The 27,291-nt window shown below is 49.6% G+C and overlaps 1 protein-coding gene across 6 annotated transcripts in view; it reads right to left on the minus strand.

The window, feature by feature from the left end:
- Atp11a (ATPase phospholipid transporting 11A) overlaps window positions 1-27,291 on the minus strand; it is a 106,015-nt gene that overhangs the window by 37,957 nt on the left and 40,767 nt on the right. For all 6 annotated transcript variants that reach the window (XM_041673608.1, XM_041673607.1, XM_041673611.1 and 3 more), the window contains exons 2-10: window positions 16,143-16,265; window positions 9,687-9,776; window positions 8,983-9,063; window positions 5,887-5,994; window positions 4,826-4,954; window positions 3,759-3,862; window positions 3,502-3,552; window positions 1,227-1,291; window positions 561-642 (exon numbers count right to left, since the gene is read on the minus strand). In XM_041673608.1, coding sequence (XP_041529542.1) covers window positions 561-642; window positions 1,227-1,291; window positions 3,502-3,552; window positions 3,759-3,862; window positions 4,826-4,954; window positions 5,887-5,994; window positions 8,983-9,063; window positions 9,687-9,776; window positions 16,143-16,265 — 833 coding nt within the window. The remainder of the gene's footprint in view (window positions 1-560; window positions 643-1,226; window positions 1,292-3,501; window positions 3,553-3,758; window positions 3,863-4,825; window positions 4,955-5,886; window positions 5,995-8,982; window positions 9,064-9,686; window positions 9,777-16,142; window positions 16,266-27,291) is intronic.

Genomic DNA, 27,291 nt, shown 5'->3' on the forward strand with positions numbered 1-27,291 from the left:
AAGCAAGGGGCAGAGATGACAAAACCTCAGACTCTACTTTCTCCTAAGCCTAATCTCGTTATGGCAGTTGTCAGGGATTTACTGTCTAATGGAAAATATTCACTCTGCTCACAGTGACCTCAGTAAACCACATCAGGACACACTTGGTTCCTATCAAGTCCCTGGGATGGAAGGGGCTGAGTATGACCCCCATTTTGAAGTTTGCCTGAATCAATGGCTGGGGATATGAGACATCTGTGATTGATCTAAAATTAGAACTTGAGGGAAAGACTTACAGGTAATGTGTTAGCAGAGAAAGGGGTGAGGCCATTTATCTCATTGGGAAGAAAGCAAGAAAATCTCCTGAGTAATGGGCTCTGTGGTTAGCAGCTCCAGTCCCTGCAGGAGGGGGCCCCTAGGACACCGTGGGCCCCCCAGGATACTGTGAGTCCCCCAAGGATGCTCTGGGTCCCTGGAGAATGCTGTAGGTTCCCTGAGAATGCTGTGGGTCCTGCAAGGGCACTGCTGCATCTACGGGGACCAGTGATGGTTAGAAGGTGGCAGGAGGGGAGTGGCCTTACTTTTCCACAGCAGATCTCTTTTGGGACTTGGACTGATAGTTCAGAGCCATCTTGGTCTCCATGCCTGTGTAGATAGCCACACCTGGAAGCAGAAGAGTCTGTGAGAAGCCCATGCTCTGGAGAAAAGGATGCTCACACAAACAGGTCACATCTCCAACTTAACCAGGAAGTGAGCTTCTCAAGGAAGCTGGATTCCTCACACTCAGAAGTCCTGTGTAAGATCCAATCTTCACATTATATTCTTCAGTCCAAATACTAATATACTGGGTGATCAGGCAGCAGGGCATAGTGTATATTTCAAAAGTTATTTCAGTCAATTAAAACAGGAAACAGTGCATTGTCAATGGGAGGTATAACAGTGACAAGCAGATTTAGAGAACTCTCCTGCATTACAATGCTTGGTGAATATCTTCCTGGATACAGGAACGTGAAGTTCCTGAGTCATGAACTGAGGAGGTCCTTAACAAGCAAGTCACAATCTTCGCTGTCATGGCTCGTGGGTTCAGATTATACCACAACACTCATCTCTTAGCAGGTCACCCCGCACCAAGTCTGTTGTATGTTAAGGCATCTAGTGGTCTCTCAGGATGATGTAGAGTTTAGTTTGCTAAGTGTGTTCTAGATTTTGGAAATGATTACCAGTGGTTGGCAAATTAAAATATTTACCAAAGATCTTCTCCGTGTTTTTGAGTGTGGCGCCTCTGAGAAGCAGGTTTTCTGATCCTAATGGCCTGGAAGATAAGGAGACCAGAAGTGGTGGGATGCAAGACTGAAAATCAATTCAATCATCCTAAGAGGAAGCAGTGTAGTGTGGATTTGCTCACACTGAGATTACCAAAGTCTACCTGCATAGGACTCCTCTGAGGGGGAGACACTGCCTGTTGGATTGTTTCTAGTCCCGTTTTCCTGGCTTGTCACTCACAGAGGCAGGAGCTTCACAGTGGCATTTGAAAGGCCTCAAGGAAGCAGGACACCCCACTCTCAAATAACCAGGAGCCAGAATTCTTCAGTGACATTTCCACAAGAAGCCACAGACAGAGTCTTCAGATAGTGTCCCTAGCTGCACCACCAGCAGCACCTAGATGTGAAAATGGTACCCAGACCGACTACAAAAGAGATCTGAGGGCAGGGCCTCTCCCAACACACCTCTAGTGTGAGGGCGGCTGGGCTGCGGGACCACCAGATGTTCTGAAAAGGATAAACCTTGAGTTTCACTTTTCCTTCAGTTGGTTCTCTCCCATCCTTAGGACTAGGAGACTCCTCCTTAGTGTAAGCACATTTTCAAGTGTGAACGGAGGCTGGGCCTCTGGGGCCTCTGTGGTGGAAGTTCAGACACTTAAATTACCCACAGATAGTAGTGTGAGCCTTTCTTCTAAGCAGCAAGGGGAATTCAAAGCAGCTGAACTAAATGTGTGCCTCCTACTGCTGCATCCTAGTGATCCCGTTTATCAGAGAGCAGCGCATCCTAGTGATCCCGTTTATCAGAGAGCAGCGCATCCTAGTGATCCCGTTTATCAGAGAGCAGCGCATCCTAGTGATCCCGTTTATCAGAGAGCAGCACATCCTAGTGACCCCAGGGAAACAGAGAGAAGAGCATTCCAGTGTGTCAGAGAAGAGCCCGTTTGCCTTTAATTTACTTATTTACTTATCTGTTCTTTAGGGCAGAAATGAACACACAGAATATCACACCCTTGGAGGGGCCAGTGTGTTTGGCCAACGTGGTTCAGGATGTGCCTGAGGACGCCAGGGAGGGAGGGGCTGTAAGCTACTCGGGCGCCTCCCTGAGGTGGTTGGCAGGCAGCAGGCAGGTCCTTTAGTCTGACAGTCATTGACAACAGCTCCCCGGCTGCTGAGGGCTGTCGGCTTCTGTTAGTAACTTGCTTACAGTTCATGTTATAAACGTTAATTAAAACAATGGCCTCACCTTAAATGGTCTCGGACAGCTCTAAATATAATGTACTTGACAAAATACTTTGCTTCTAGTGTGGACAGACTGAAGAAGAAATATAATTGAATGGACTGGGAATTTGAATGGGGGATCAACAAAAGCGAACATTTTCTTCCTGTTTATATTATTTCCAATATTTATAAATACCTTAAAAATCCAAATAACAAACAAACAGGCCTGATGTCGAAAGGCTGAGCTAAAGCTAGTATTAAAACACAAAGTGCATGAGGACCACGGTCCCCAGCTTGGGCCACAGCTTCAGCTCAGTGTGGAGCTCAGGGTCCATAGCCCCCTCAGTTTCGCTGATGGTCAGGAGAACCTTATCTGCTCTTTCATCCTAAACAAAATCATCTCTCCACACTGTCTAGTTTCCAAAGCAGTAAAAAACTCCTCTTTGAAAACTAAAGTTATGTTCCCACCCTCCTCTGAGTAAATGCCCTACTAACCTGCTGACAGATGGTGCCCACAAAGCCAGGACAAGAGCCTGAATGGTGGCACCAGACTGTGATCCAGCTATTCAGGGGGCTGAGGCAGGAGGATCCAGTGCTCAAGGCCTTTCTAGCTAGTAGCAAGAGAAGGTCTCAAAAATAAGTAACACAAACAAAAAATAACCACAAAAACACATGCTAAGAAGCACACAGGCTGTCCCTTAAAGCAGCTCCTCACGGAGTCCCACGAGAGACAGGCCAGCTACGGAGACTCCAGTGATGGCTTACTGTGTGGGGAACTGTGACTGGTATGTAAAATGGAAAAAAAAAAAAACCTTTTAAATAAAAAATTTAAATAAAAAAACAACCATCCATGGGCTTCACTGCATCAACAGGCGCAGACAGAACCCTGCAGACAGAACCTGAGTCACCATGGGAGAGGGGATTTGCTGATGAGACAGGGCCCTGCCTTCTGAACAGGCGACGTGGAAGAACTCACCAAAGAATGAACACCTAACTAACATAACAGCAAAGAGGATAAAGGCCTGGACTCCCAGAAACTCACCTCACCACAGGGTCGTTCAGGTCGTTGTAAACATTGATGCGCCCCACAAACCTGGCAACAGAAAAGCTCACTTCGTTACTCACAGGAGCAGTGGGGGCCCCAGTCTGCACCACAGCTAGCTGGTCCTGCTCTGCAGCCGACCAGGACTGCCGCCCCACCCAGGGCCTAGAGGACAAGAGTGCAGGCTTCCTTCTGTGCAGCTACTCCAACATCTTCAGATGCGCACCCACTCCTGCGGGTCAGTGAGCTCCGCTTACTTGTAGAGGTCGGGCTGTGGCTGTTCACACTCGATGGTGGCGTGCAATCCGTCCACATCTTCCTCTGTGTGGAAGCCCTTGGTGTCCTGCACTGCGTAGTGAGTCTGCGGGTGGAGAGGAACCATGAGCTACCCCCAAACCTCATTCCACCTGGCTTCTGGCGCCCACCCCAGAAACTGGTCTTCAGGTGCATCCTAAGCTCTACTGTGAGTCTAGGTGAGGACTACAGATGAGCCTCTGCTACGGCTTGACTTGGTGAGGAACACGAGCTCTGACTCCTCATGCTTACCCAGAATCCTCATCTTAAAGCAGCAGGACCAAGGGCAAGCCTGGGACTCCTTTAAACCTGATACTTGATGTGCCTGCCCTGGTAAGAGCTATCAATCGCTGACATGCCCCTCCTCTTTTAGGCCAAGTACTATTGTTCCTAGGAGGTACCAAAAGCAGCCATTGGTTTCATTTTCCAAGTTCTGCTACCAATTGTCCTCCTATCATTGTTCCTATGCAGCTGTTCAGCTATTTGGACCAGAAGGTCCCTCAAATCTGAACTAAGTTTGCGCCAACATCCCCAGGAGGTTGCTAGGCCACTGGTGTCAGGCCACCCTTCAGAACCCAGCGTAGTGGGTCTGAGCAGGAGGCCTAAGAAGATACCAGCGAGCACTGTGTTGCTGTTCAGGGCCACATGGTCTAGCTAGCACCTGTGGGGACTACGGACAGGTAAACATTCTTCCTTTATCCTGGGAGAATAAAGGAGGGGAGGAGAGGGGAGGGGAAGGAAGAAGAGGTGTGCCAGCGGCTCTCAGGGGAAGGCACCCCTGCATTTCTGCTATGTTTCTAGTGATAAGTGCTGGTGTGGTATGACTGAGGGCAAGTGGACAGGTGACATACATCACCATTTAAGTCATTCAAGCACTCGCGATGTGTTGAGAATTTGGGGGTCCCCCACCCCACCCCCACAGAGAACTCCATAACCATAGATATGCTTAGTCTGCACCCAGGATGTCACATCTGTTGCCAAAGCCCAGTCTGCTAAGACCCCGAGTTGCACCCAAACCCGGAAACGTTACTTTATGGCTCGACTCTCCATCTAAGCTGGCGGTGGTGACATGGCAGGTCCCATCTGCCCGGTTGCTGGAGAGAAAGATCAGGTCACAGGGAAAGGTCTCATCTTCCTTCACCATGACAATGTCCCCAACCTGCGGAATACAGAGAGAGTGGTCACGTTTGTGTGACAGCTCACTCTGGACTGGAACTCACTCTCCTACTGTATCCAGAGGGTGCTAAGACACCATCATGGTGCCTTATGGGATGACAACATGATTCTAGGAAAGACCCATGCCGAGGCTTTCTGTCGAGCTTTCTGGGTCCCGTGGGCCACTGAAGACCAGAGCAGCGGTAGGGAACACCAGGAAAAACTGTCACAATGAAAGCAGAGAAAAATCCAACAGAAGGGAAGGCTCTCCTGGAAGCAGTAGTACATGAAAGGGTATTTATGCATCAAACATGTTTAAAATAAACGTGTACACAGCCACATATCAATAGATCAGGAAGTGGAATGGGGCTAGCAAACACACACGTGTCTTTGATCCTTGCGGGTGGAGTGCTGTTCTACCGTAGGTGGTTGGGTACTGTGACCACATCCTGAGACACCTTCTGACCTCAAGCTCAACAGCTGGCTGGTGTCAGGCTGGGGAAAAGTTCATCCTATACCAGGGTGGGCTGAACTCCCTGGCTGGGGCAGACTGCTATCCGGGATATGGTCAGGACAGATAGCAGAGCTGCCTAAGAGGGAGGGGGTGGAGTGGGGGAAGACTTAGGCATGGGAGAAGTACCAGGAGGAAGAGAGACAGGAAGAGAGTGAGTCCAGATTTACACTCAGATGACGGCTGAAACCAGAGCTGGACTGTGACCCAGAGACAAGGGTGAAAAGCCATCCTCTGTCTGCATATACACAAGGGCTTTCAAGTGGCCAGCACAGGCAGAAAGCAAGCTGCTCCAACGATTTAAACCACTCAAACATTCAGCGGAATGAGACAGGGCAGTGTGGCTACACCTACTTTGAAAAGTTACTTTAAAAGTGATTCTGAGAAACACTAGTGAACCAGGCAGATGCGGACGCGCCACTTACTCTCAGCTTCCGACTCTGCTTCCGGACCAGCTTGCCATGCTGAATGAAGTGCACGGGACACTGGTTCATGGCATTGTCTGCCTTGTGGCGAAGCCAGTCTTCATAACCCTAAAGCCAGACAGGGAGAGAAGATGTGTTTGAAGTAATTATGGCAAAGTATGGTCTAGCCTGGGGTTTCCTCACATCTCTGGTCCTTATGGCTGGTCATTCTCACACCAACTATGTTTCTGCAGTTAAAACAGATAAAATCTTTGTATGTAGACTTCCATAGAAACCCAGGACCTATCCTCGGGAAAAGTTCCTCCACAGGAAACATCTCAGTCAAAAGATGAGCCAGCCTACATGATTCTGCAATGACAAAGTCCCCACAGTGCTCAGCAGTCCCCAGGGACTGATGGTGTCTGCTAACCACGCTCACCCCACCTGCTCTGCGGACTTTCAAGCATGACCTAATAGGTCTGATACAGAGGCAAACTGTTCTCAAACCTGCATTTCCAGATGGCTACCAAGTGACCAATAAGACATAAAACAACAGCAAGTAACTGTACTTCTTTTTTTTTAAATTATTGTTTTAGATAAGATCTCTGCCCTGGTTTTGTTTCTCTGTCTCTCTCTCTCTGTCTCTCTCTCTCTCTCTCTTCTTTTCAACTTAATATATGCTAGAGTTATTGAAAAAATTCTTCCCTAAGATTGGCCTATAGGCAATTGTTGGGCATTTTCTTGACCAACAATTGATGTAGAAGGGTCCAGCTCACTTGGGTGGTGCCACACCTGGGCACGTGGTCCTCACTTGTTTAAAAAAAAAATAGACTGAGCAATGTGGAGATGTCCACACCTGTCAGAAGACTCCAGGCTGAGTCTTGAGGTCAGACACCTGCAGCACGTACTGCTGGGTAGCTGTGCTGTTCTTTCAGGGAAAGAATTTACTTCGAAGCTGACATTGTACAAATTATCCAGATGACTCAAATGAAAAGGTGAATGCTAAATAGTGAAATGCAAATTCACAGGCTCTGACAGAAGGTCTAGAGCACACAACGCAGGCAACGGACACTCCTCTCGCTATTTACAAATGACTGTCAGTCCATGGAAAGATCCCTAACCTTGTTGGTTGGCATCGGGGACCCGTGTGTAAGACACTGACGGGCATACACGGAGAGAGGAGAAAGCTACAATGGGCCGAATGCATTTGCTGGCTATCGGTGACCCATGTGGAAGGCACTGCCAGGCACACACTAAGAGAGCTACGATGGGCCAAATGCATCAAGCACCAGTGGCAGAGCCTGCAGACCACAGGCAGATGTTTTGCCAGGAGACATCTGGCCAGTTCTTCGGAGGCTTAGAGTAATTCTACCTGTAGAATACCCCCAGAATTAAGGATCTAAATCCATCAATCTATGTCTATCCACAGACATAATATACACAATTATTTGTTAATTAAAAATAAGCACAAAGGGGCAGGAAATGGGAAAATCAAAATAAGCAAATATATAAAGAGCCAGGAACAAAGAGAAAATCAGTGTCCACACAAATGCTCTGAGCAGTGTGCTTCAGCAATGTTAAGAGCACCAAATGCCCACAGACAGACTGTGGGATAAGGTAATGGGGGGGTGGTCCTAAGCACACACACCCCAGAGTATTCTCACTGATGACACAGGTTGGAACTCTGACATGACACCATGTGGGTAAACCTTGAGAATATTATGCTAACTGAAAAAGACCAGTTAGAAAAGTGTGTCCCGAGGCTTTCGCAGATACAGTCACTGAGAAAGCACTCCCTTCTGGGGCTGGCAGACGCACATTCTGGGGTGAGGCCGAGCAGGGCCTGGGAAGCTGGACAGTACACCAGACTGCTCTGGTTGGCTCACAATGTACAGACCTACTTTCCTCTCCCATTAACAGCAGAAAAGTAGTGACCAACTGATTCTAACTCATTTCAGCCTGAAGCAGAACCAACTTTCCACAGACTTACGCTCCCTATGAGTTAGTTGAAACAAATCACTCTGAGTGAAGGCAAACCCTTGTTGGCAGCATAGACACCTGACTTCCTGCTTTTGAGATTTTTTTTAATTAAAAAAAATTGAACAAACATTTTTAAAACGTGACAATTTGATTTTACAATTTATGCAAAAATGAAAGGGTTGAGGCCAAAAATAACAGTTGTTCCATCTATACATTCAACTTCAAAACTTTACTACAAACCTACAGTAATGAAGCCAGTGTATAAGAAAGTCTCATGATGGAGACGTATCAGTTGAACAAATTCAGTATAGATACAACACTTAAAATGCAGAAAAGGGTCTTTCACTAACTGTTATTGAATACCTACATGCAGAATAAACACATAGACAGTCCAGCTTATATACTTATCATATTCAAAATTAGCATGCAACATTACCTAAATTAATAATTATAAAACTTTTGAGGAAATGCTAGGGTAAATAGCATTTTACCCTATTTAAGGCACTGAAATTATGTCTCAATCTTTGCTGTGCTGTCTTATAGCTAATGTTAGCTCAGCAAGTGAGAAAGGAATTCCCAACACACACAAAACAAATAAATACATTACCCAATGGAAAGGCGTGTTAAAGGAATACAGAATCTAACTGAATGAACCAGTAATGGCTAAAGCAAGAACAATTTAAACATTGAAGCATTACTGGATTATAGCGCAAAGTTTAAAATAAATACTTATAAATCCATATTGATATGAGTAAACCACTGGCTAAAAGTAAATGGGCATCAGACAAATCTTCCTTGAGTAAGAACCTGAAACATTTACATACGTGGTGACGGAGGAGACGAAGCATGACTGTTAGGCTGTGCTTGGTAATCTGCTCCAAAGCACAGCGTGAAAAGGGGGGAGGCAAAAGGACTTCACGGTAAGGAGATAGCAGGCAGCTGTACCGCACGTGGATGATGGAGTCTGGCTGACGTCCTTGCGCTAAGTCAAACTGATGGCACAGACTTTTGATTTTAAAAAATGGCACGGCACATCTGCAGTCAGCCCTCAGAAACCCAACCCCAACCTAACTGAAAAGACGAAACACACTATGCTGCACAGGACCTCGAGCACAAGAAAGCACAGGCAAGTCTTACCTGCTTGATGGCCGTAACAGTGATGACAAAGAAGAGAGGGAGCCCGCTTGTCACTGGACTTGTGGGTGTGTCGATGATCAACTGTGAGGACAAGAGCCAGGGAGTCACCTTGAAAACACGCCTTCTCCCACGCCAGCTTCCACCTACCTAAAGCTCTTTGCTGGCGCCCTCCTTGCCCTGCCCTGTCCTAGTGACTATCATGCTGAGGGAGACTCTTGACTAAGGGGTGTGGTTAAGGAAGCCGTCTCAGCCCGTGGCGAGGGCACACGTGTGACTCTGGATACACTGGTTCATTTAGTCCACTCCGCAGGTGCCACACTTGAGTTAGTTCTGACGGAGCCCATGCTGGGGAGACTTTACAGTCGTTTATAGCCATACTTAGAATAGTTTAGAGAAATGTAACATGGCTGTTCACAGAGTGTAATCCACCAGCTGCTCCCTGCCCACACCCTTGCTGGGCCCTGCCTCTCTGTCTCTCTGGATGTACATCTGCTTTGCATTTTCTGAGTACTAAGAATGAGCAAATGGAGATGCCAGGTGTGGCTGGAGACCTTGCGCTGTCTCCTCTGGGGCTGGAATCAGAGAACCCAAGAATGAATGGCAGATGAGGGGTGTCACATCCTTGCTAATTTTAAGTGACTGTAGGTCACTTACTTGAGAAACAAATGACATTTACTGAGACAGTGAGCCAGGACCTTCCTTACCTGCACCAGGAAGATGATGAGAAAATAAAAGTTGGCTATTCTTCTGAACTGTTCAAAGAGGTTCTTGGGTATGAAGTTCCAAAATGTGTACTGTGTAACAAAAGCAAAAGTAGGCCACTTACGCCGTGTTCCACCACTTAAGAGCAGGGAGGGTGCAGAGTAGAAAATGTTCAGTTTTAGATGCAAACTCAGCATAATTTAGATTATTGACATTCTGTCAATGCTATACACTGTCAAGCTGCTGAGACAGAGGGTAGGTGCCCTCTGAAGTAATCACGTCCAAATGCCCCGGCCAATCAGGTCAAGGCAGAAAGCAAAGCACTTGGCAGTGGTTACTGTGTGTGTATAGAGCATTTCAACACTCAGTGCCCAGTGGAGACTTGGCACAACCCTTGCCAGAGTAGCCACTTCCTGAGCCTTCTCATCTCTCCTCTGTTGTCCAGTACAACAGGGAGATGTGGCAGAAGGCAGAGTCTGAGCTGCCTGGAGACTGCTTCCCTGATGGCAGGGTAGGGTGTCCACGCTGCCGGGGGCCGCACCTGTCTGCAGCCACATGCAAGGGCTGTGTTTGCAGGGTGAGGAAAGAGGGTGGTTCCCACACTCCGTATTCTCCAAACTGACCACTCTGTCTGCGCTGAGAATAGTGCTGCCCTCACCACGCCCTTTCTGTGTGTCACTATCCATGGTCACTTGCCTTTCCGCATGAATTTAGGAGTATGAGGAGACCCTCAGAGTCACTGGAGGAGACTCTGCAGATCATGTCTTAACAACGCCCTCTCCTGCCCATGAGCACTGCTTTCTCAGGAAGCGGTAAAGACAAAGCCCTCTGTACTGGCGGTGTCTCTGTGTGTCCTTCTTCTGTCACATTTCTGAGATGAACATAGGATTTTTTAAAATATATTGCTTTTTTTATACAATTCCCCCACCAAATGGAATTTATATTTTTGTTATTATTATTTTGTTTTTCTGACAATGTTTCTCTGTGTAGCCTTGGCTGTCTGGAACTCACTCTGTAGACCAGCTGGCTTCTACCTTGTGGAGCTCCACCTGCCTCTGCCTCCCGAGTCCTGCCTGGGATTAAAGGCAAACGAAATGATTTTTAGGCCCCATCCTATGAAGTCAACTTTATTTCCGAGCCAAGATTCATCACTTACGCATTAGTTAATCAAGAGAGTCCCAGCACCCACAACCAGCAGCTCACAACTGCCTCTGACTCCAACTCCAGGGATCTGATGCCACCTTTTGGCCTCCACAGGTACCTGTACCCACACATATACATTTCTCTATACAGACACACACACACATAATCCAGCACTTAGGAGGCAGAAGCAGGTGGATCTCTTTGAGTTCAAGATCAGCTTGGCCTACATAGTAAGTTTCACGACAACCAGGCTTATATAGAGAGACCCTGTTTTAAAAAAAAATCCCCTAAATTTCTGTTACTTAGCAACAAAGTCATATAGATGGAAACCCAATGTTTCCACTATTGAAATATTCATAGGTGACAATCATTTGGCATCAGGATTTTTTTTTCAAAATGATCTCAGAGGATAAAGGGAAGAGACAGGTGCAGCAGCCGGCACACAGTTCAGTATGGGGTGACCAACCATTTGTTGTGTATGGGGAAGAGCTTTAATATGTTTCTATTTTTATAAATTTTTTTTAAGAACTGTGGGTGGAGCCGGGAACACGGTTCAGTAGCAGAACACTTGACTAGCATGTACAAGGTGTTGGGTTCAACTCCCAGTATTACAATGAGTAAATAAATAAATATTTTCTATTTGGAAGTTCTGGTAGAATCTTTCCAAACACACTGATGATACTCTCCTATCAGTCAATGAAGAAAGATTTATTTGGAAATAAAGAAAAGGATCAAAATCTGGAAGAGACCATGCGCCTCTGGTGTGTCTACATAATAGAGGAGAACTTGGGATTTATGATGCAGGCCATAGAATCCTGAGCTGTAGCAGCCACGAAGCACAGGTGGCTTTAAGGTCAATGGCTGGAGGTTTCGTGGTTCACGACTGCGCCATGGTGTGGCTGAACTGGCTCTGTGGGCTGTCCCTGGAGGAGGTGAGTGGGACACAGCAGGTGACCCTGGTGTACACAGTGCATTCCCATGCAGAGGGCTGTGTGCATGTCTGGACCCGTGGTCCCTGAGTGTTACTGTTCTAGTGCCCTGAGATTCTACTGTGTGCCAGAGAACAAGGACTGCTCGGCAGACCACCACTATGAAGACCAAGCCATGGCTGAGAACCACCACGCAATCCCATGGTTCACAAAATGTTAGTCAGTTATTACTGCTGACTACATATACCAGGAAATCAACGAGATAATTTAAATGTCCATAAATGTGTGACACCTCTGTAACAGAGAAACAAGGGGCTGGAGAGGCGACCCAGTCAGTCGACAAACTGCCTGCCGTGCACCATGAGGACCAGAGCTTGGATTCCCAATACCCAACAAATAGTAAGGCACAGAAATGCCCAGTGAGGAGGTGGAGACAGGGAGACCCTGGAACCAGCCAGTCTAATCAGTTAGTAAGCTACGTGTTCAAGGAAGAGACTGTATCAAAAAAAAAAAAAAGTGGAGTGTCATTGAGGCGGACACCCAACTTTGACCTATGGTTTTCACGTGCACATGCAGGTATGTGCACACGTGCAGCCCATAACTGGAGCACTTTATTGTGAGAGCTGGTACCAGCAATGTGATAGTGGCAAGTCAGCCACATCTTTTATCTCACTGCTCTGTGCTTGTCTACGTATTTGTGGAGATAGTGGCCAGCACACAATGCCTCACTGTCATCCACACTCACGTATCGAGTTCTATTTCCACTCTCAGATCAGCAGTGGAAAGTAGCCCAACCTGGAAAAGTCTGCTATCATTGATGAGGGAGAGGAACCAAGCGGCTGCTGTAAAGGGGCTATAAGAGGGCTGGGAAAAAGGAGGAGGTCACAGCATCTTTTTCTCCTGTGAGGATGTCTTGAGGCATGTTGAACTCCAAGAGATAGTTAATAAGCCCTGCTTCCTCACACTCATGGAGACTTTAGGCCAGGGTCCACTGAATTATCTGTCCTCATCCTGAGCAGATCATCCTGCTAGTCTGTGTTCTCACATTGACAAGAAGGTGCTCATGGGCCTCTTTGTGTTCACAATGAGCAGAACATGCCCACTGACCTCTCTGTGTTCACACTGAGCTGAGGGTGCCCACTGACCTCTCTGTGTTCACACTGAGCTGAGGGTGCCCACTGGCCTGTGTTCACACTGAGCTGAGGGTGCCCACTGGCCTGTGTTCACACTGAGCTGAGGGTGCCCACTGGCCTGTGTTCACACTGAGCTGAGGGTGCCCACTGGCCTCTCCATGTTCACACTGAGCTGAGGGTACCCACTGGCCTGTGTTCACACTGAGCTGAGGGTGCCCACTGGCCTGTGTTCACACTGAGCTGAGGGTGCCCACTGGCCTCTCCATGTTCACAATGAGCTGAGGGTACCCACTGGCCTCTCCATGTTCACACTGAGCTGAGGGTGCCCACTGGCCTGTGTTCACACTGAGCTGAGGGTACCCACTGGCCTCTCTGTATTCTGTCATTGAGCAGCGGTACCCCTGCTGACATGTTTCATGTGCATACAGCCTCCTGCTCCCCTGGGTGTGCTAATCTCTGGCTTTCTGTCCCTGGCCTGGAAGAAGGCTCACAGAAGTCCTACCTATTCTACACGTTGTCACTCATTGCCATGGGACACACCGGGAGGAACGAGGCACTCTTCTGCTCTGCCAGCAGCCAGGAAACAAGAAGGTCCCAGAGTGTCAGCCATTATCCACTGGAGATGGAACCAGCCCACAGGTTTATACCTGACTACCCCACAGAAGCACAGAACCAGATGCTGGCCCGTAATCAGCTCGCGTGGAGTCAATGCACCACTGTCTGTTGTGATCAGGAAAGGGCTATCAATCATAGAAAGTCTCAATGCTACCTATGCAGGACTGCTGGTGTTGGGAGATGAGGGTCTATCACGACGGGTGAGTATATCACAAGCCATGGGGGATAATGGCCCTGCAGAAGGAAGTCCATGCTCTGAGAACATAATGGTTGAAGGTCACTTATGTTCCCTGTGGTCACTGACATGTTCCTGCCCCTAAGCCTTAGTTTCTTCATAATAAGTTGTAGCCTCAGAAGGTTGCTCAGTGTTTAAGCGACATGGTAAATATGGAAGTCATTTGTATAAACATTCATCAATAAAACAGTATGTCCAAAGTGGCAGAGGTAATCAGTTTCACAATAATCCTTAGCATACGGGGTATGGGCTGGGGCAGCAGGCAGTGCTGGTGGAGCCAGTATTTACTTTGGCAACCTCCTGAAGGCAAAGCAAGGATCCCTGCGAATTTCATGCCCAGGACCATTCTGCACAAGGCAATGAGCAGCACTGTCCTTGAGACCAGTCTCCCCAGACACAGGGCAGGGGACCTCATGTGTGGCCAGAGGCCAGGAGGAGCCAGGAAGGCAGTCATTTCCATCTCTCTTTTTCCATGAGAGTGAGTCCCCACAGCAGAAATGGAAACTCTGGTTAACCGCTACACTAGTAACAACACCCCTGCCTGTACACAGGCTGGGGCTTAAGGCAACGGTAGGCACATTGAGACCTTCCTGCAACAAACACAGTCACTGCTCTCTGTTAACCAAGCCGCTAGGCTCTGAGGCACTCTGACATTTCTAAGGTGGAAACAAACAGCCTTGTACGCAGGGACACACTACTGTAGACATAATCTACAGAGCCTTTGTATGCTGTTGAACAACTTAGCACTTCCCATGCACCTGAGCTGCTATTTAAGCAACAATTATAAATTCCCGGCAATGCCTCATAGACTTGCACTTAGGGTTGCATAAGCCCAGTGTCAGGGGAGGCCCAGAGCCCTGCCTCCTGTCCAAGGGCCAGGCTGTGTGTACTTTCTGGAGACATCGCTGGCTACTTGTCACTGAGATGAGGCACTGGTGTGCGCCACAGGTGCTCACTCCTCATGCCGAGAGCCTGCTAGGAGGCTCTACGGGCTCAAGTGGTTCTGCCAATTCCTGGCCTGTCCTCCCTCTGGCCACTCTCTGCCAAGAGTGTTGACTTAATTCTGTTGGTTCCTGCTCAAAAGATTCCTGGTATGAAGGAGCCTCTCTAGGAGAAATTGCTCCTGAACACCCCTGGGAACTGCAATTCCCACACAACCTCTCTGTGGATTTCCTTTCCAGAAAACAAGAAGGCTGTGGTGGTTCTTGTTCTCCAGGGACAAGAACAGAAGATAAAGCCTCTCAGAGTCAACGTGGGCAACAGGCCACAGATGGCCGAAAGCAAAGGAGTGAGGATGGGGCTCCCTCGCTCTCCAAACTCTGCTCTCAGAGAGCTCTGTCAGGATGCTCAGCTCTTCACAAGCATGCCTGGGCAGACATGTCTACACGCAGATGGCGCACACACACACGTGGACACACGCACTGCATGCACACACCATGGTAGGGGGGGTACTGGGTCTGTTAGTGGAGGACTCCCCTTCCCAGATGGGAAGGGAGGTGTGCTTCTGTCAGCTGTCTCCTTGTTATCAAGCCCGTGTCACTCAGGGGACACTCGTGTGGTGGGTCTTACTAAGGAGTGTATTTTACTTGCCTGTGTTGTGCTTCTGGACAAAAGCTATTGCAAATTCTTTAATGGTGCTGTTACAAAATAAATAACCATATTTAAAAAAATCCTAGAGAAGGTAACCTTTAGGGTCATAAAACCTTCTCAACAGATGCAGGGCTCTGAGTTCAGAGAGCTCAGCTGACCTCACAGCACATTCACGGGAGCAGCTGTGGTGACAGCGGCTCCTTCAGAGAGCAGTGCATGCCACAACAACCAGGTGCCCATTACACCGGCTCCCTTCTTGGGACTCTACCTGCATCTCAGAACATTTGGGTGTCACTTACATATCTGCACCTTGGCCACACACACTCACACACCCAAACACGGTACGCACATGCAACACGTGCAATGCACACACAGTGTACAGACATGTTACACAAATGCATGTTTTGGGGGATGTCTGCTTCTCATCCTCTTGTCTGAAATCACTGAGTGAGGAGACCCAGCTGCACTCTTCCTCCCATTCTGTGGCACTGAGCTGGCAGTCCACAGCCAGGTGGTGTATGGGGAAGGGGCAGCACTGAGATGGGACTCATGCCTTACACTTCGAGTCTGAAGCTCTACTGGGGGAGACTAAAGAGGAGTGGAGAGGGTGAGGCCCAGCAAAGCACCCTGACAGTCCTGTAGGAGTGGAGCAGTGCTGCCTGGCACGGGGACAGTAGTCAGGAGCACTGTGACTGCGGGAGAGCAGTGACAGCCTAGGGCAGCTGCACAGGAGCACCAACCAGTGCTGCTCAGAGATGCTGTCCCTTGTGCACCCTCCCTCGGGCAGAAACTCAGAGCAGAAAGTGAGGCTACCTTGGAGGAGACGATTCTGTTGTCGGGGTATCTCTGTGGAATGTAGGCCTCTGCCCCTGGAGGGGGCTCCTTGTGTCCCACGTAGATGGTCCGACTGTCCACCCAGTTCTCTTCTCCTGCACACTGTGGAGCAAAGAGCACGTCAGCATGGGCAGGGAGCCTGGAGTGCAGACCCTCCCCACCATGCTGCCACACTGAAAACAGAGACCATCCTGATGTCCCGGAGGCCAATGCGGCTCCCGGGTTCCCTACCATAGCCTGGACATGGCTGGCTTAGCCCTACAGGTGAGGGATTTTAGTTCTATCCAAATCCCCAGGCAGACACTGGCACAGTGAGTGGCTCTCTGCTCAGGGAGAGGCCCAAAGCACTCTCATACTGGGCATCGACAGGAGCTGCATGAGGCTGGGGGATTGTGCTTTACAAATAAGTGGTCAGCTGCCAGGCACAGAACACTGCATCACCTTCCTGGGCGGCCTCTGCTGCTGGGGAAACTCTCAGTTCACAGCCAGTGAAGGTACTGCCTAGCAGCCTGGCTCCTGTGTTCTGTTCCAGCCACATCCTTCCTGGCTCTCTCTCCAGTCTTTTTAAACACCAGTCCCTCTGATCAACTACCTGCTTGCTGAGGCCATGAAGCCCTTCCCATTTGTCCCATACTACGGCTGCAAGATGCATAAATGCGTACATTCTGCTATTGTGTTTCATTTTGTCTCTGTGCATGCTCCCACCTGCGCTTTTTTCTCAAAAGGGCCCAGCTTTATTTGTGCAGAATAAACAGTTCCAACTGTGGCTACATCCCTGGGAGCCTCTGCTACAGGAGCCAACTTCCCAGTCCTGGGGTCAGATACAACATGGCCACTCCCAGAGCAGTGACTGGTCTCAGCCCACAATGAGCCGAGTGAGCATTCCCTCATCAGGATCTCAGGATCTGGCTCCTCAAAGGGAGCTTCCAACTAAACCAAACCCTCTAATGGCTGCCCAGAAGGTACTACCTTAGAGTAAAAGCCCAGCAGCCCCGCCCAGTTAGAGATGACTTCATGTGCCTCCTCTCTAGCCTCTCGTTTTGTGGAAACGCTGACGAGTATAGGGGATGGGGACCAAAGACTCATCAAGAGCCACACGTAAGACCTCTGCCAGGAAGGCCGGGAGGGCTCCACCCCTCCCTGCTCATGGAGAAGACAGCTGTCCTGGGGCTCCTCACTCCTAGGGGCCAGGTCTCTACACTGAGGAGAGTGTTGTAACACAGGGGTAAGAGAAGAAGGCACAACACTTTTCAGTGCCTGGTAACATCCCCAGAAACCATCACACTAAGCTTCAGGAATAGCCATGAGTCCCCACTGAGACTCTGAAGGCTGAAGTCACACCACAGCCTCAGGGGCATCCACTTAGAGGGGAACAACACTTTCCTCTCTACCCTTCAGGAGGAGAGATGTTTGGGGTGAAAACACCTCCAAGTCTATAAAACAGGAGCCCTGGAGAAAATCGCTGTGACCACACAGAGCAGCTCCTGGGGTACCCTGGCTCCTTCAGGCCCCTCCTTGATGCTCTTCTCACATCTTGGATCCTGGAAAGGTCTCATCCTCATGCCCATCAGTGCAGCTGTGACAGATGCACTAGGCTTAGTGGCTGGGGATGCCTCTGAGCTGAGCTGGGAACTAACCTGGGAAGGGTTAACCACAGGGCAGTGAGGGTTTGGACGAGACACTGAAGGTCAGGATCTGTTCTCAATGTGCTAACACAGACAGTTAAATATTAATTCCTGCTCTTCCTGACCAAAGCCAGGAGCCAGAGCAGAGCTCCTATGAATCATTTGACTGCCTTGGTTTTTAAAATAAAATCTGCAAGCACTTGTCTCTGACGGACGCCAACTCAGGCGGACCACAGGAGGCGCGGACCACAGCAAGGGTTTCAGATTAGCAAGAAGACCTTCAGAGTGGAAGAAGGCTGTTAGGGTTCGGCCCAACCAGAACAAACAGGCACTTAGTAGCAGCAACAGAGTCTAGACCAGCCACAGGACCTTGTTCACATGACTAATTAATAAAGTACTAAAAAGAACAGATCAATAACCCTGAGAACAGTTAGACAGCACTTCATGATAAGGCAAGGATCCAGGCTCTGTCCTGAGCATCACGGGAGCAGAGGTGACAAGTCAGCAGAAGACCCTCCAGCCTATCACTGCAGAATCAGGACTAGGTAGTTCTAAGACCTCCTACTCCAAAGATCTTGGAGAGAAAGAAGCAGGCTGTGGGGGCAGTGCCTGCACCCAGAAAGGCCAGTAGGCACTTCAGGGGCTCAGCAAAGGAGCACCAGAGTTATAGCCTGGGAAGATGCAGGCTTCGTGAGCAGAACAGCCTGCAGCTAGCCTGAGGGGTGCATCTTCTTAAACGTGAGAACCAAGCAGGTGTGTGTCACTGAGTCAACCCCAACGGCCTTTGCCAAGTGCAGCAAAGAGGCAATGGGCTGATGTCCTGCCCGGAGACTTGCCTACTGTCCTTAGCCCTCACTTCCACTCAGACTATAGGAGACAAATATTATAAAACAACTCAAACACAGAACTCTGAAGCACAGAAATAACTCAAATTTAATATTTTTGCCATATTGGTGTCAGATGGATTTTTAAGAAAATAAAATTAAAATACAGATTTTTTTCAAATAGTCAGTTGCACTATTTGTCCATTACTTCACTGTGGGTAATGGACAAGCAAACAGGAGACTACGGTGACCTAACACACCTAAGGGGCACAGAGTCCCTGGATGCTTTACTCCCAAACACACTGTGCCCAGATGGTAAACGGTCTAACCTCAATAACGTCACTCATGTTGGAAGCATGAGTGTCCAATTGGTAGAGCTCACAAGAGCAGGACAAGAAATGTTCCAGAATACACTAAAGACAAAGCCACTCTAGCAAGAAGACTCATCATCCTGCCACTAATCAAAAAACTGGAAAGAAATTGTAGAGATATCATTTGTCGTTCCCCTACCAGTCGCGATTAGGGCACTTCATCGTGTCTCTGTGTCCCTGTATGATGGAACTCTGTGATTTTAGCTAGACCCAGCCCACACTGCATCCCTCTCAAAGCCCTGGGTTATCTCTCTCCAGCTGACTATGGACTGGCTACACACCCTGGTATCCTCTTCCCGCTTGAGCTGCAGTGTTCTCCACCCCTGGTGTGCCCCCCTCCCCCAGCTGACTATGGACTGGTACACATCTCTGTCACAGTCACACTAAAGACCAAGGCAGAGCTGCTGGAGGGTGACTGCTGTACTCTGCAGGTTTTCCTAGAGGGTCCTACGGTCTGGGCAGGTGTTGAGCTGTCTGCTGACTGCCCTTCGCAGGGCAGCTCATCTCTGGTGACTCTGAGTCCCCACACAGACCCTGGGAAGTTCTTCTAGCAGGTCGGGGGAGACTGGAGACAGCGGGTTTCCGTCAGGCTGAGCAGACTCCCCTGCTTGAAGAAAGAAGCACGCAGAGCTCTAAACTGCATGGGGAGAACATCCCAAAGCTGGATCCCTATAGAAAAGGGATTTAGAAAGCCAGCTTCCCACCCATCTTCGGCCTGCTGTGGGAGAACATGAGCACCACTGACCACTCTCTTCTCCTGGCCTCAAGCCCGAGGGCACTCAGAACTTGAGTAGTCTCAGCACCTGAGGGGTATCACTCAAGCAGGGCTCGAGAGGGTCCCATGACCCCTCATCTGCAGGATGCGATGCTCTGGGGCACAAGCCTTCTGCCACCCTTTTCCAGAGTTATCCTGGAAGTTTCCTCTGGGAGGGAAGGTTCAGGCTGGGGGCTGCCCTCCACCCCCTCCAGTCAGGGATCTGTAGGCAGACATGTGGACCACAATGGACAGTTCTCCAGGGACAGTGATGGCCTTAGCACCACATAGAACTCTGCTGTGCACACATCAGATTCACATCTTCCCTCAGCCAAGGACAAGCGTGTCTGTGTGTACTTGTGAACACAGTCTGTGGATTATGTCATCTCCATCTTTTGAGATAAATAGCATCTCAAAGCATCTCTCAGGGAAGACGGTTCACCACTTCTGAGCCAGGAGACACGTGGGCTTCAGTATGAAGAATCTGCCTTCTAGTTTTCAGGCTGATGAGAGAACCAGTCATCAGCAGCAGGAGAAGTAAAGAAGGAATCAGGTCCTCAGTCAAGTGAAACTCACTTATGGAGGTTCCATTGAAGACAGCACTGGAACTACCCACGCCCTGTTCACTGGATAAAGCATCTCCTGGAAGTCTCGGACCCTTTGCAATTCTTGGCTGGTTCTACCCTATCCAGAGATAGTGAAGATTCTGGACCCTCCGGAATGATGAACAGGGAGATACATGGCAAGCACGACTGCTACTAGCCCAGTTTTCCCATTGCACGCCCCCATATTTCAAGGCCAATGTATCCAATTTTAAATGGAAAGTGGTTTCAGCTTACTCTGAATCTGCCAACTACCCACACTCACCCCGCAACTCCCTGCCCCAGGGGAAACAACCAGAGTTCTGGTGATCACTGGACCTGACCCAGGACAGAAGAGCTACTTGGCAAGGAGGGTGAGTGACCAGACCTTAGGGTAAAGGTCATCGGGCATGACAGATCGGCCCTCACTTATGATCCACACAAGGCAGAGAGGAGAACAGAGCTCACTTCTTGCAGGGTATGGTTGCACCTACAAGTGTCACACAGGCGGACTGGACCTGTGGCCATCATTGTCTAAGTGGACCATACCTTGAGGGAGATAAGCAGCTAACACACAATGACAGACCAGGACCCCATCCATGCAGGCTGCAGGACAGCAACTACACAAAGTGTTTCTGTGACTAGGAGCTTCAAGAAAGAGAGAACTAGGATGTTCATGTCATGTGCTGGACTCGGAACTCAGGCAGGCGAGGCCGGCCATGGAGGGCCACAGGCACTCGGAAGAGGCACCAGCAGGTGGGGACCATGTGGTTCCACTTACAAGAAGCAGCAGGAATGGCTGCCCGGGTAGGGTGGGCGTGGGGAGAGGAGGGTGTAAATGGGGAGTTTGCTGTGGGGATGAGAGTATGGTACGTGAGACTGTGGTTACAGCGGCACAACTTGACAAATACACAAAATCACTGCACTGTGCTTTCTAGACAGGCTTATCACAGGATCACCAGGTTCTAAGTCAGGTGATGATTCAAAATAGGCGTGGCCAAACTCTAATGGCTTCTGCTCTTCCCCTCAGGCTGAGGATACACCTTCCCCTTCTATTACTGCAGGGAAAGGAAGGAAGCTGACTTCCTAAATGCTGTCTTCTCTCAGGTTTAAGAAGAAAAGGCAACATTCTTAAGATTTAAGGAGAGTTACTGGTTAGCTGTGTTTTTATTTTATTTTTATTTTTTTAAATTTATTTATTATATATATAGTGTTCTGGGCACAAGATCTCATTATAGATGGGTGTGTGTCATCATGTGGTTACTGGGAATTGAACTCAGGACCTCCCAAACAGCAGTCAAAATTACTTCTTCATCATGTGTTTCTGTGGGAGTTTGCACATGTCAGTGTGGGTGCCCTCAGAGGAGACGGTAAGATCTTCTGGAGCTGGGTTTATAAGTGGCTGTGAAGGCCCAGAGTGGGTGCTGGGAACCGAACTTGGGTCCTCTACAACGGTGGTACCAGAGCTCCCAGCCCCCGCCCCAAGTCTAGTTTTTAATGAAGCATTTCACTGAGTTCAGTGGGTCCCCAAAGGAGATGCCTGAAGCAGAATGGGGGAGTGAAGCCAGGTGGAGGGTGGGTGGCCCAGAAGGAATCCTCACAGGTGCCTCTGCAAGCACATGGATGACAATCTTGCTGCCCTAGGAGGGACAATCTGCATGGGAACTCAAAATTCAACCAGAGAATGACCCAGTCACAAAGTCCACATCTCCCAGCAGCCCACCAGTCATCAGCTCCAGTTCAGCTAGAGAAGTCAGCACAAGGGACAGGGACAAGCTTTAAATAATACACAGGAAGTCAATCCTGGCCAGCGTTAGCCACCTAATGGAAGCTTCGAATTTCAGCTGAAACAAGCGAAACCCACTAACCAAATTACACTGTGGGGACAGGACAAACATGTCACTGAGTTCAATTCCTGATCGATTAACGAAGGCAGTTCCTCCTGAGGATGATATCCAGTGACACATCTCTGCTGTGGTGTCTGTTTATGATTGTAAATGGAAAATCCCCTGTCCAGCATGCACTCAGGTCAAAGAGGTGCCCTGCCAGCTCCTGCTCCCCCATGGCCACTTTCTGTGATGGGGTCCCCCTCCCCAGTACATCCTCTGCCTCCCATAGTCCAGGCCAGTCCCGTCTATACTGGGAGAGGGAGTCCTTTGCTCTGCAGCCCTAGGGCTGCCTCAGGGACAGGAAGGGGAAATGCAGCCTTCAGCAGCTTTCAGGCAGCCATCTCCTCCCAGCTTCTTCATGTCTAGACTTGTGGCCAAGGTCCAAGGTGCTCAATGAAGGGGGAACCCCAACAAGCCTGTTCAAGGCCAGGGTAGAAATCCGGAAGCCATCCTGCCATGCTCATCAGACTCAACTTGCCTCTCTAGCTACCTGCAAGGCTCATGGGGTATTCCTCTGCCGTGAACACGATTCCTAAACACAAGATCACTTAGACTGCAAAAGGACATCGACCATCCACCTGATTTGGAAATAGTCGATGTGAAAACCATTAAACACTCACTGCCTAAAACATAACTTCCCGGATCCAGAACTAAAATAGAAAGAGAAATTGTAACCACAAATGACTTTGGCTTGCCCTGGGCTCGCCCTCACTATGCACAGCAGCAGCAAGAGGCACCGAGCTCCTGGGATTTCTGGTGGTGCAGGGTGAACAGGTGGGTGGGGAAGAGCAGTGACAGCGGGAGCTACACAGAATGACCAGCATGCCGGGACTGGGATGACAGTCCAGCCTGAGGAAAGGCCACTGGGGCTAAGGCAGCCAACCCCCTCCAGACTCACCCACTGTGGGCAGACTGAGATCCTGCCTGCTACATGTACAAACTAGCTGCAGCTTCTCTCTAGCCTTGATGGGAGTCTGGTGAGGGGGTGGGCGGACCGCCCTGGGCAGCATCGCAGCTTCCCTATTGGCCTCCAGTGACTCATAAGAAAGCATTGAAGGCTTAATCAGTGCTTCTACAGAGCCATGCCAGGATTACCAGCATTGCTGACTGGAGAATGAACAGTAACTTCAGGCCTAGTGTCGGGAAACTGGGAGCTGTTTCCACCACGCAGATGAATAATGTCTCTGGGCCATGTGCCTGTGGTGCGTATGCTACCAACAGCCTGTCCACAGGACCCACTCTCCCCAAACCCACAGATACAAAACTTCTTTTGCTCAGCTTCGTGCTGGGTGGCGCAGGGTAATGGGTGCTGGAGGACTGTGAACCCAGGTGTCAGCTCTGAGGTCAGAGTCTGCCCTCCGGCATCAGGGGAGACTGAGCTGACACTGGCCAAAGGGGAAGGCATCTTTTGGAGGCCGTGATGCCTGACTGGCTGTAGATGACAGGGACGCTGGTTCTGCTGCCACTTACCTGTGCCTGAGAGCTCAGGTCCTGGCAAATCCTGCCTGGCCCTCTAGCCCTGGCATGGTGCCAGGCTCAGAACAGAGATGAGCTGGAGTACAGAAGATCAGTGCTGGTGGCACCCTTGCCTGCGGCAGAAACGTGGGCCAATACACTGCCTGCCAGGCATGGGTGGTGATGGTACTTAATGAGGGGAGGAAGGCCAAGCACCCAAGAGGAGGTATAAGGAAGATGGAAAAGTTATCAATGTCCCCACCTACAGACTTGCCCACGAACCATGAACATGCTAGACACAGATCTTCGTGTCCTTAGTTATTAAACTTACAACGCAATTCCCATCACTTCCTGACAGGAAAGCGGGGATGAAGCCAACAGACGTCTGAAGTCAACTGCAGCCCCTACAGAAAGGGCCTCTTGTCGGTGGGCTGGCAGGCAACGCAGCTCCGAGAGCAGCGAAGCTGGTCGGGGCTGGTCGGGGCAGGACAGAGAGTCCACACCGGTACCCAGCCCTTTATCTCCCAAAGTCACGCCAAACCTGTCACGAGTGGCCAGGCATGAGAGCCAAGTCTATATTTATCTTCTACAACTGGTTCCCTCCTTCCAAAGATGAATGTGCCAGAAAGCTCAGCAAATGTACCCAAATTCAAAAACAAAACATTGTGGGTACACATGTGAGTTTTAAGAATCTGAAATTATATACCTTCCAACTGCACTGTGGGCATATTTACAAAATACTGAATATATTTCTAATGAAGACAAGTGCAGGCTGAGTCAGTAATTATGGGACACTGTTTAGTGAAAATACTGACAAATTGGGTAACAACACCACACACAATTACTTCAGAAAGCAGTTCAGCTGGAGAAATCTCAAAAATCACAAACAAAACCCTGAGACTCCAAAGCTAAGATTCTACCTTGGAGACAACACTGTTTTGGAACTGGAGCTGAGCCTCAGCTTCGAGGGTTCCCACCATGCGGGCATGATGGCCACACTGCAGGCGGCAAGCCAGGCTAAGCAGATAGGCGCTCTTGCCAGGTTCAAGCAGCTCCCATCACTGGTGCTGCGGCAGCTCTGGGGAAAGTTCCTGCTTAGCATGGAATAAAAAGATAGGACAGGGAGGAAACTTGCCAAACAAACCATCCTTGGATAAATCCTGGGAGGAAAGAAACGGCAAAGCGGATCCGAGCACAGAAGGCAGACCTGGAGGGTCAGATAAGACCCTGGCCAACTTCAACCTCCACACTTATGGTGATGACCCAGCACAGCCCAGGGCCATCTCAGGCCATGTGCTCGTGTGAAGGACGCCCCTTCCCAGACCCAGTTCCCAGTGCCCTGACACCCAGTCCCGATGTACCCACATTTGTTCCTCTAAGCAGAATGTTACTAAATTAGGTCTAGACCCTCCATGCTCACATAAGTCTCGCACGTGGGAGATCAATGGTGGTACAACAGGGCTCTCTGAGTGCAGAAGTCACAGCTCTGCTAAGCAGACACACACCTAAAATCTTTGCCCAAGCTTGACATAGATGTGCTGTCTGACTGCCAGGAAAGCCAGACCTCACCAGGGTGAGGTGGTACTCAGGCTGCACTTGGCATCATCACCCACTAGACCCCAGGATGGCACGTGGACAGTGGTCTGCATGGAAGAACAATACTGTACTTAGATTTTTGCCAAGAAAATAAGAATACAAAGTACCCCTGACAGTTACTTGCACGGGCAGCATGATGTAGTAGCATCTGGGGCATGTTAAAGTTCATCTACATTCACTATGAGTCACTGTGGCGTGAGGACACCAAATAGCAGATTAGGCTGGAGGTGGTCCACTCAACGGGGAGGGTGTCTACAGCTCCAAAAGTCCCACAAAGATACCATGACTGTGGTAGGCTAACAGTGGGGACTCCCTGGACCCTCTCCAAAGGACAGGCAGTTATGTATGACCCTCCATAGGGAACCCTCCTTTGAACCATTCACCCATGGAGGTGTCTAAAAGGTAGCCCCCTTGCCCTGACTTGGGCCTCTGCATTCTCAGGGGATACTCACCATGCATGCATTGTTGCTCCATCTGTCTCATCCCAGAATCACAGCCCAGCATCCCCTGCATTCTCAGGATACTTGCCATGCATCTCTTTGCATCCTGTCCCGAGGGAGGAGGGGCGGGTACAAGAGGGTCCCACACAAGCTGCCAAGAGGGCCTCATGGCAATAGTGTGTCTCCAGCGAGGGAGGCAGAGGGCACTCGTCACGATAGAAGAGGCGGTTATGCCTACCAGTGCCTTCCTAAGAACTTCACACTTCAGAAGTTCATGTCCATGCCTGAGATGCTATCCTGGGGACACACTGCTGTCATAGAAGGGTCCTCAGGTGAGGCAGAGGCATTTCATACATACTCAGGAACATGGTACTTGCTGCTCCTGAGCTGCGAAGCTCAGTACCAACAGGGGAAAGGTTACACTCAGGTCCCCGTGCTCTCCTCTAGCTGGAACCTGGCAGCACCCACTGAACTGGTCACATGCTCTGAAGAGCATGCATGTTTCAGTCAGCATAAGAGGTCTTCACTCTCAAAAGCTATGATTCACCATGAAAATATAATGAAACAAATCTTCACCATGAAAATACGGTTAAACATCTCCACTTGTGTTTGAAGTTCACTTAAGAAATGCCAGTTTTCCTCTCGATTCTTTGGACTATTTCTCAATCTAGGCTCTATGATACAAGCACACTCAGAGTAGTGCCAATCAAACAGGGAAGAGGCCAAATGAGGTGCATGGAGGGTGGCGACAAAGGGGTGCAGCACGGGCAACATCCCAGGAGCCTGCAGTTCTGGGCTAGGACAATCACAGGCCACGGTGCAGGGGCTGTCAAGACCAGCCGTGTGCCCACACCTTCCCAAGCTACCCCTCCACCAGGGTAGAGTTGGTCCAGCTTATGTGACTCTATGGCTAGCTCTTTGCCAGGCGGGTTCCAGGCTAGTGGGAGGAGCAGAAACTGCAGAAGCACAACATGCACACCATGCACGGACCTCTTCTATTCAATGGCTTCGTCCCCGAAGCAGGAGGCCATGGGAGGCAAATGCGCCCACACAATGCTTCTCTGCCCCTTGGTTCTGCCTAGTATCTCTGCGAGGTGGTGTCTGGGCCAAGACTTGCTTAATGGAAAACCAGATGAGGTGGTGACAATGGCTCAATGTCACAGCCTAGGAGGGTTGTTTCTGCGCCTTTTGGGTATGCTACAGTTGTGTCCCTGGAACAGTGCACGTGAAAACCAGCTCAATTTGACTTGTACTTTACGTGTGACTTGGGCTACGGGCTCAGGACAACTCTAAGTACGGATGATTCTCAGCATGTAAGCTGTCCCCAACACTATGAAATATCAATGCCAAAGCCCAGTCCTGCCATTAAAATGTCAACTGCCAAGATGCCCAAGGCATCCTGAGCATCAGGGCTCCCCACACCAGAACAGGGCTGTGCTGGCCCTGAGCAGGGGTGGATCATCGGCACTTGGCTCCCAATAGAAACCCACCATAAGACAGTGAGCAGGCCTGCTAGGTGGCGTGAAGAGCAGGTGCTGTGCTGACTGGAGTTCCTGTCCTCATCACTCCTTCCAGAACCCCAGAATGAATCGG

Source organism: Microtus oregoni, unplaced genomic scaffold, assembly GCF_018167655.1.
Source record: "Microtus oregoni isolate MIOR12 unplaced genomic scaffold, Mior012 000024F_ref0000369, whole genome shotgun sequence".
NCBI classification, from domain to species: Eukaryota; Metazoa; Chordata; class Mammalia; order Rodentia; family Cricetidae; genus Microtus; species Microtus oregoni.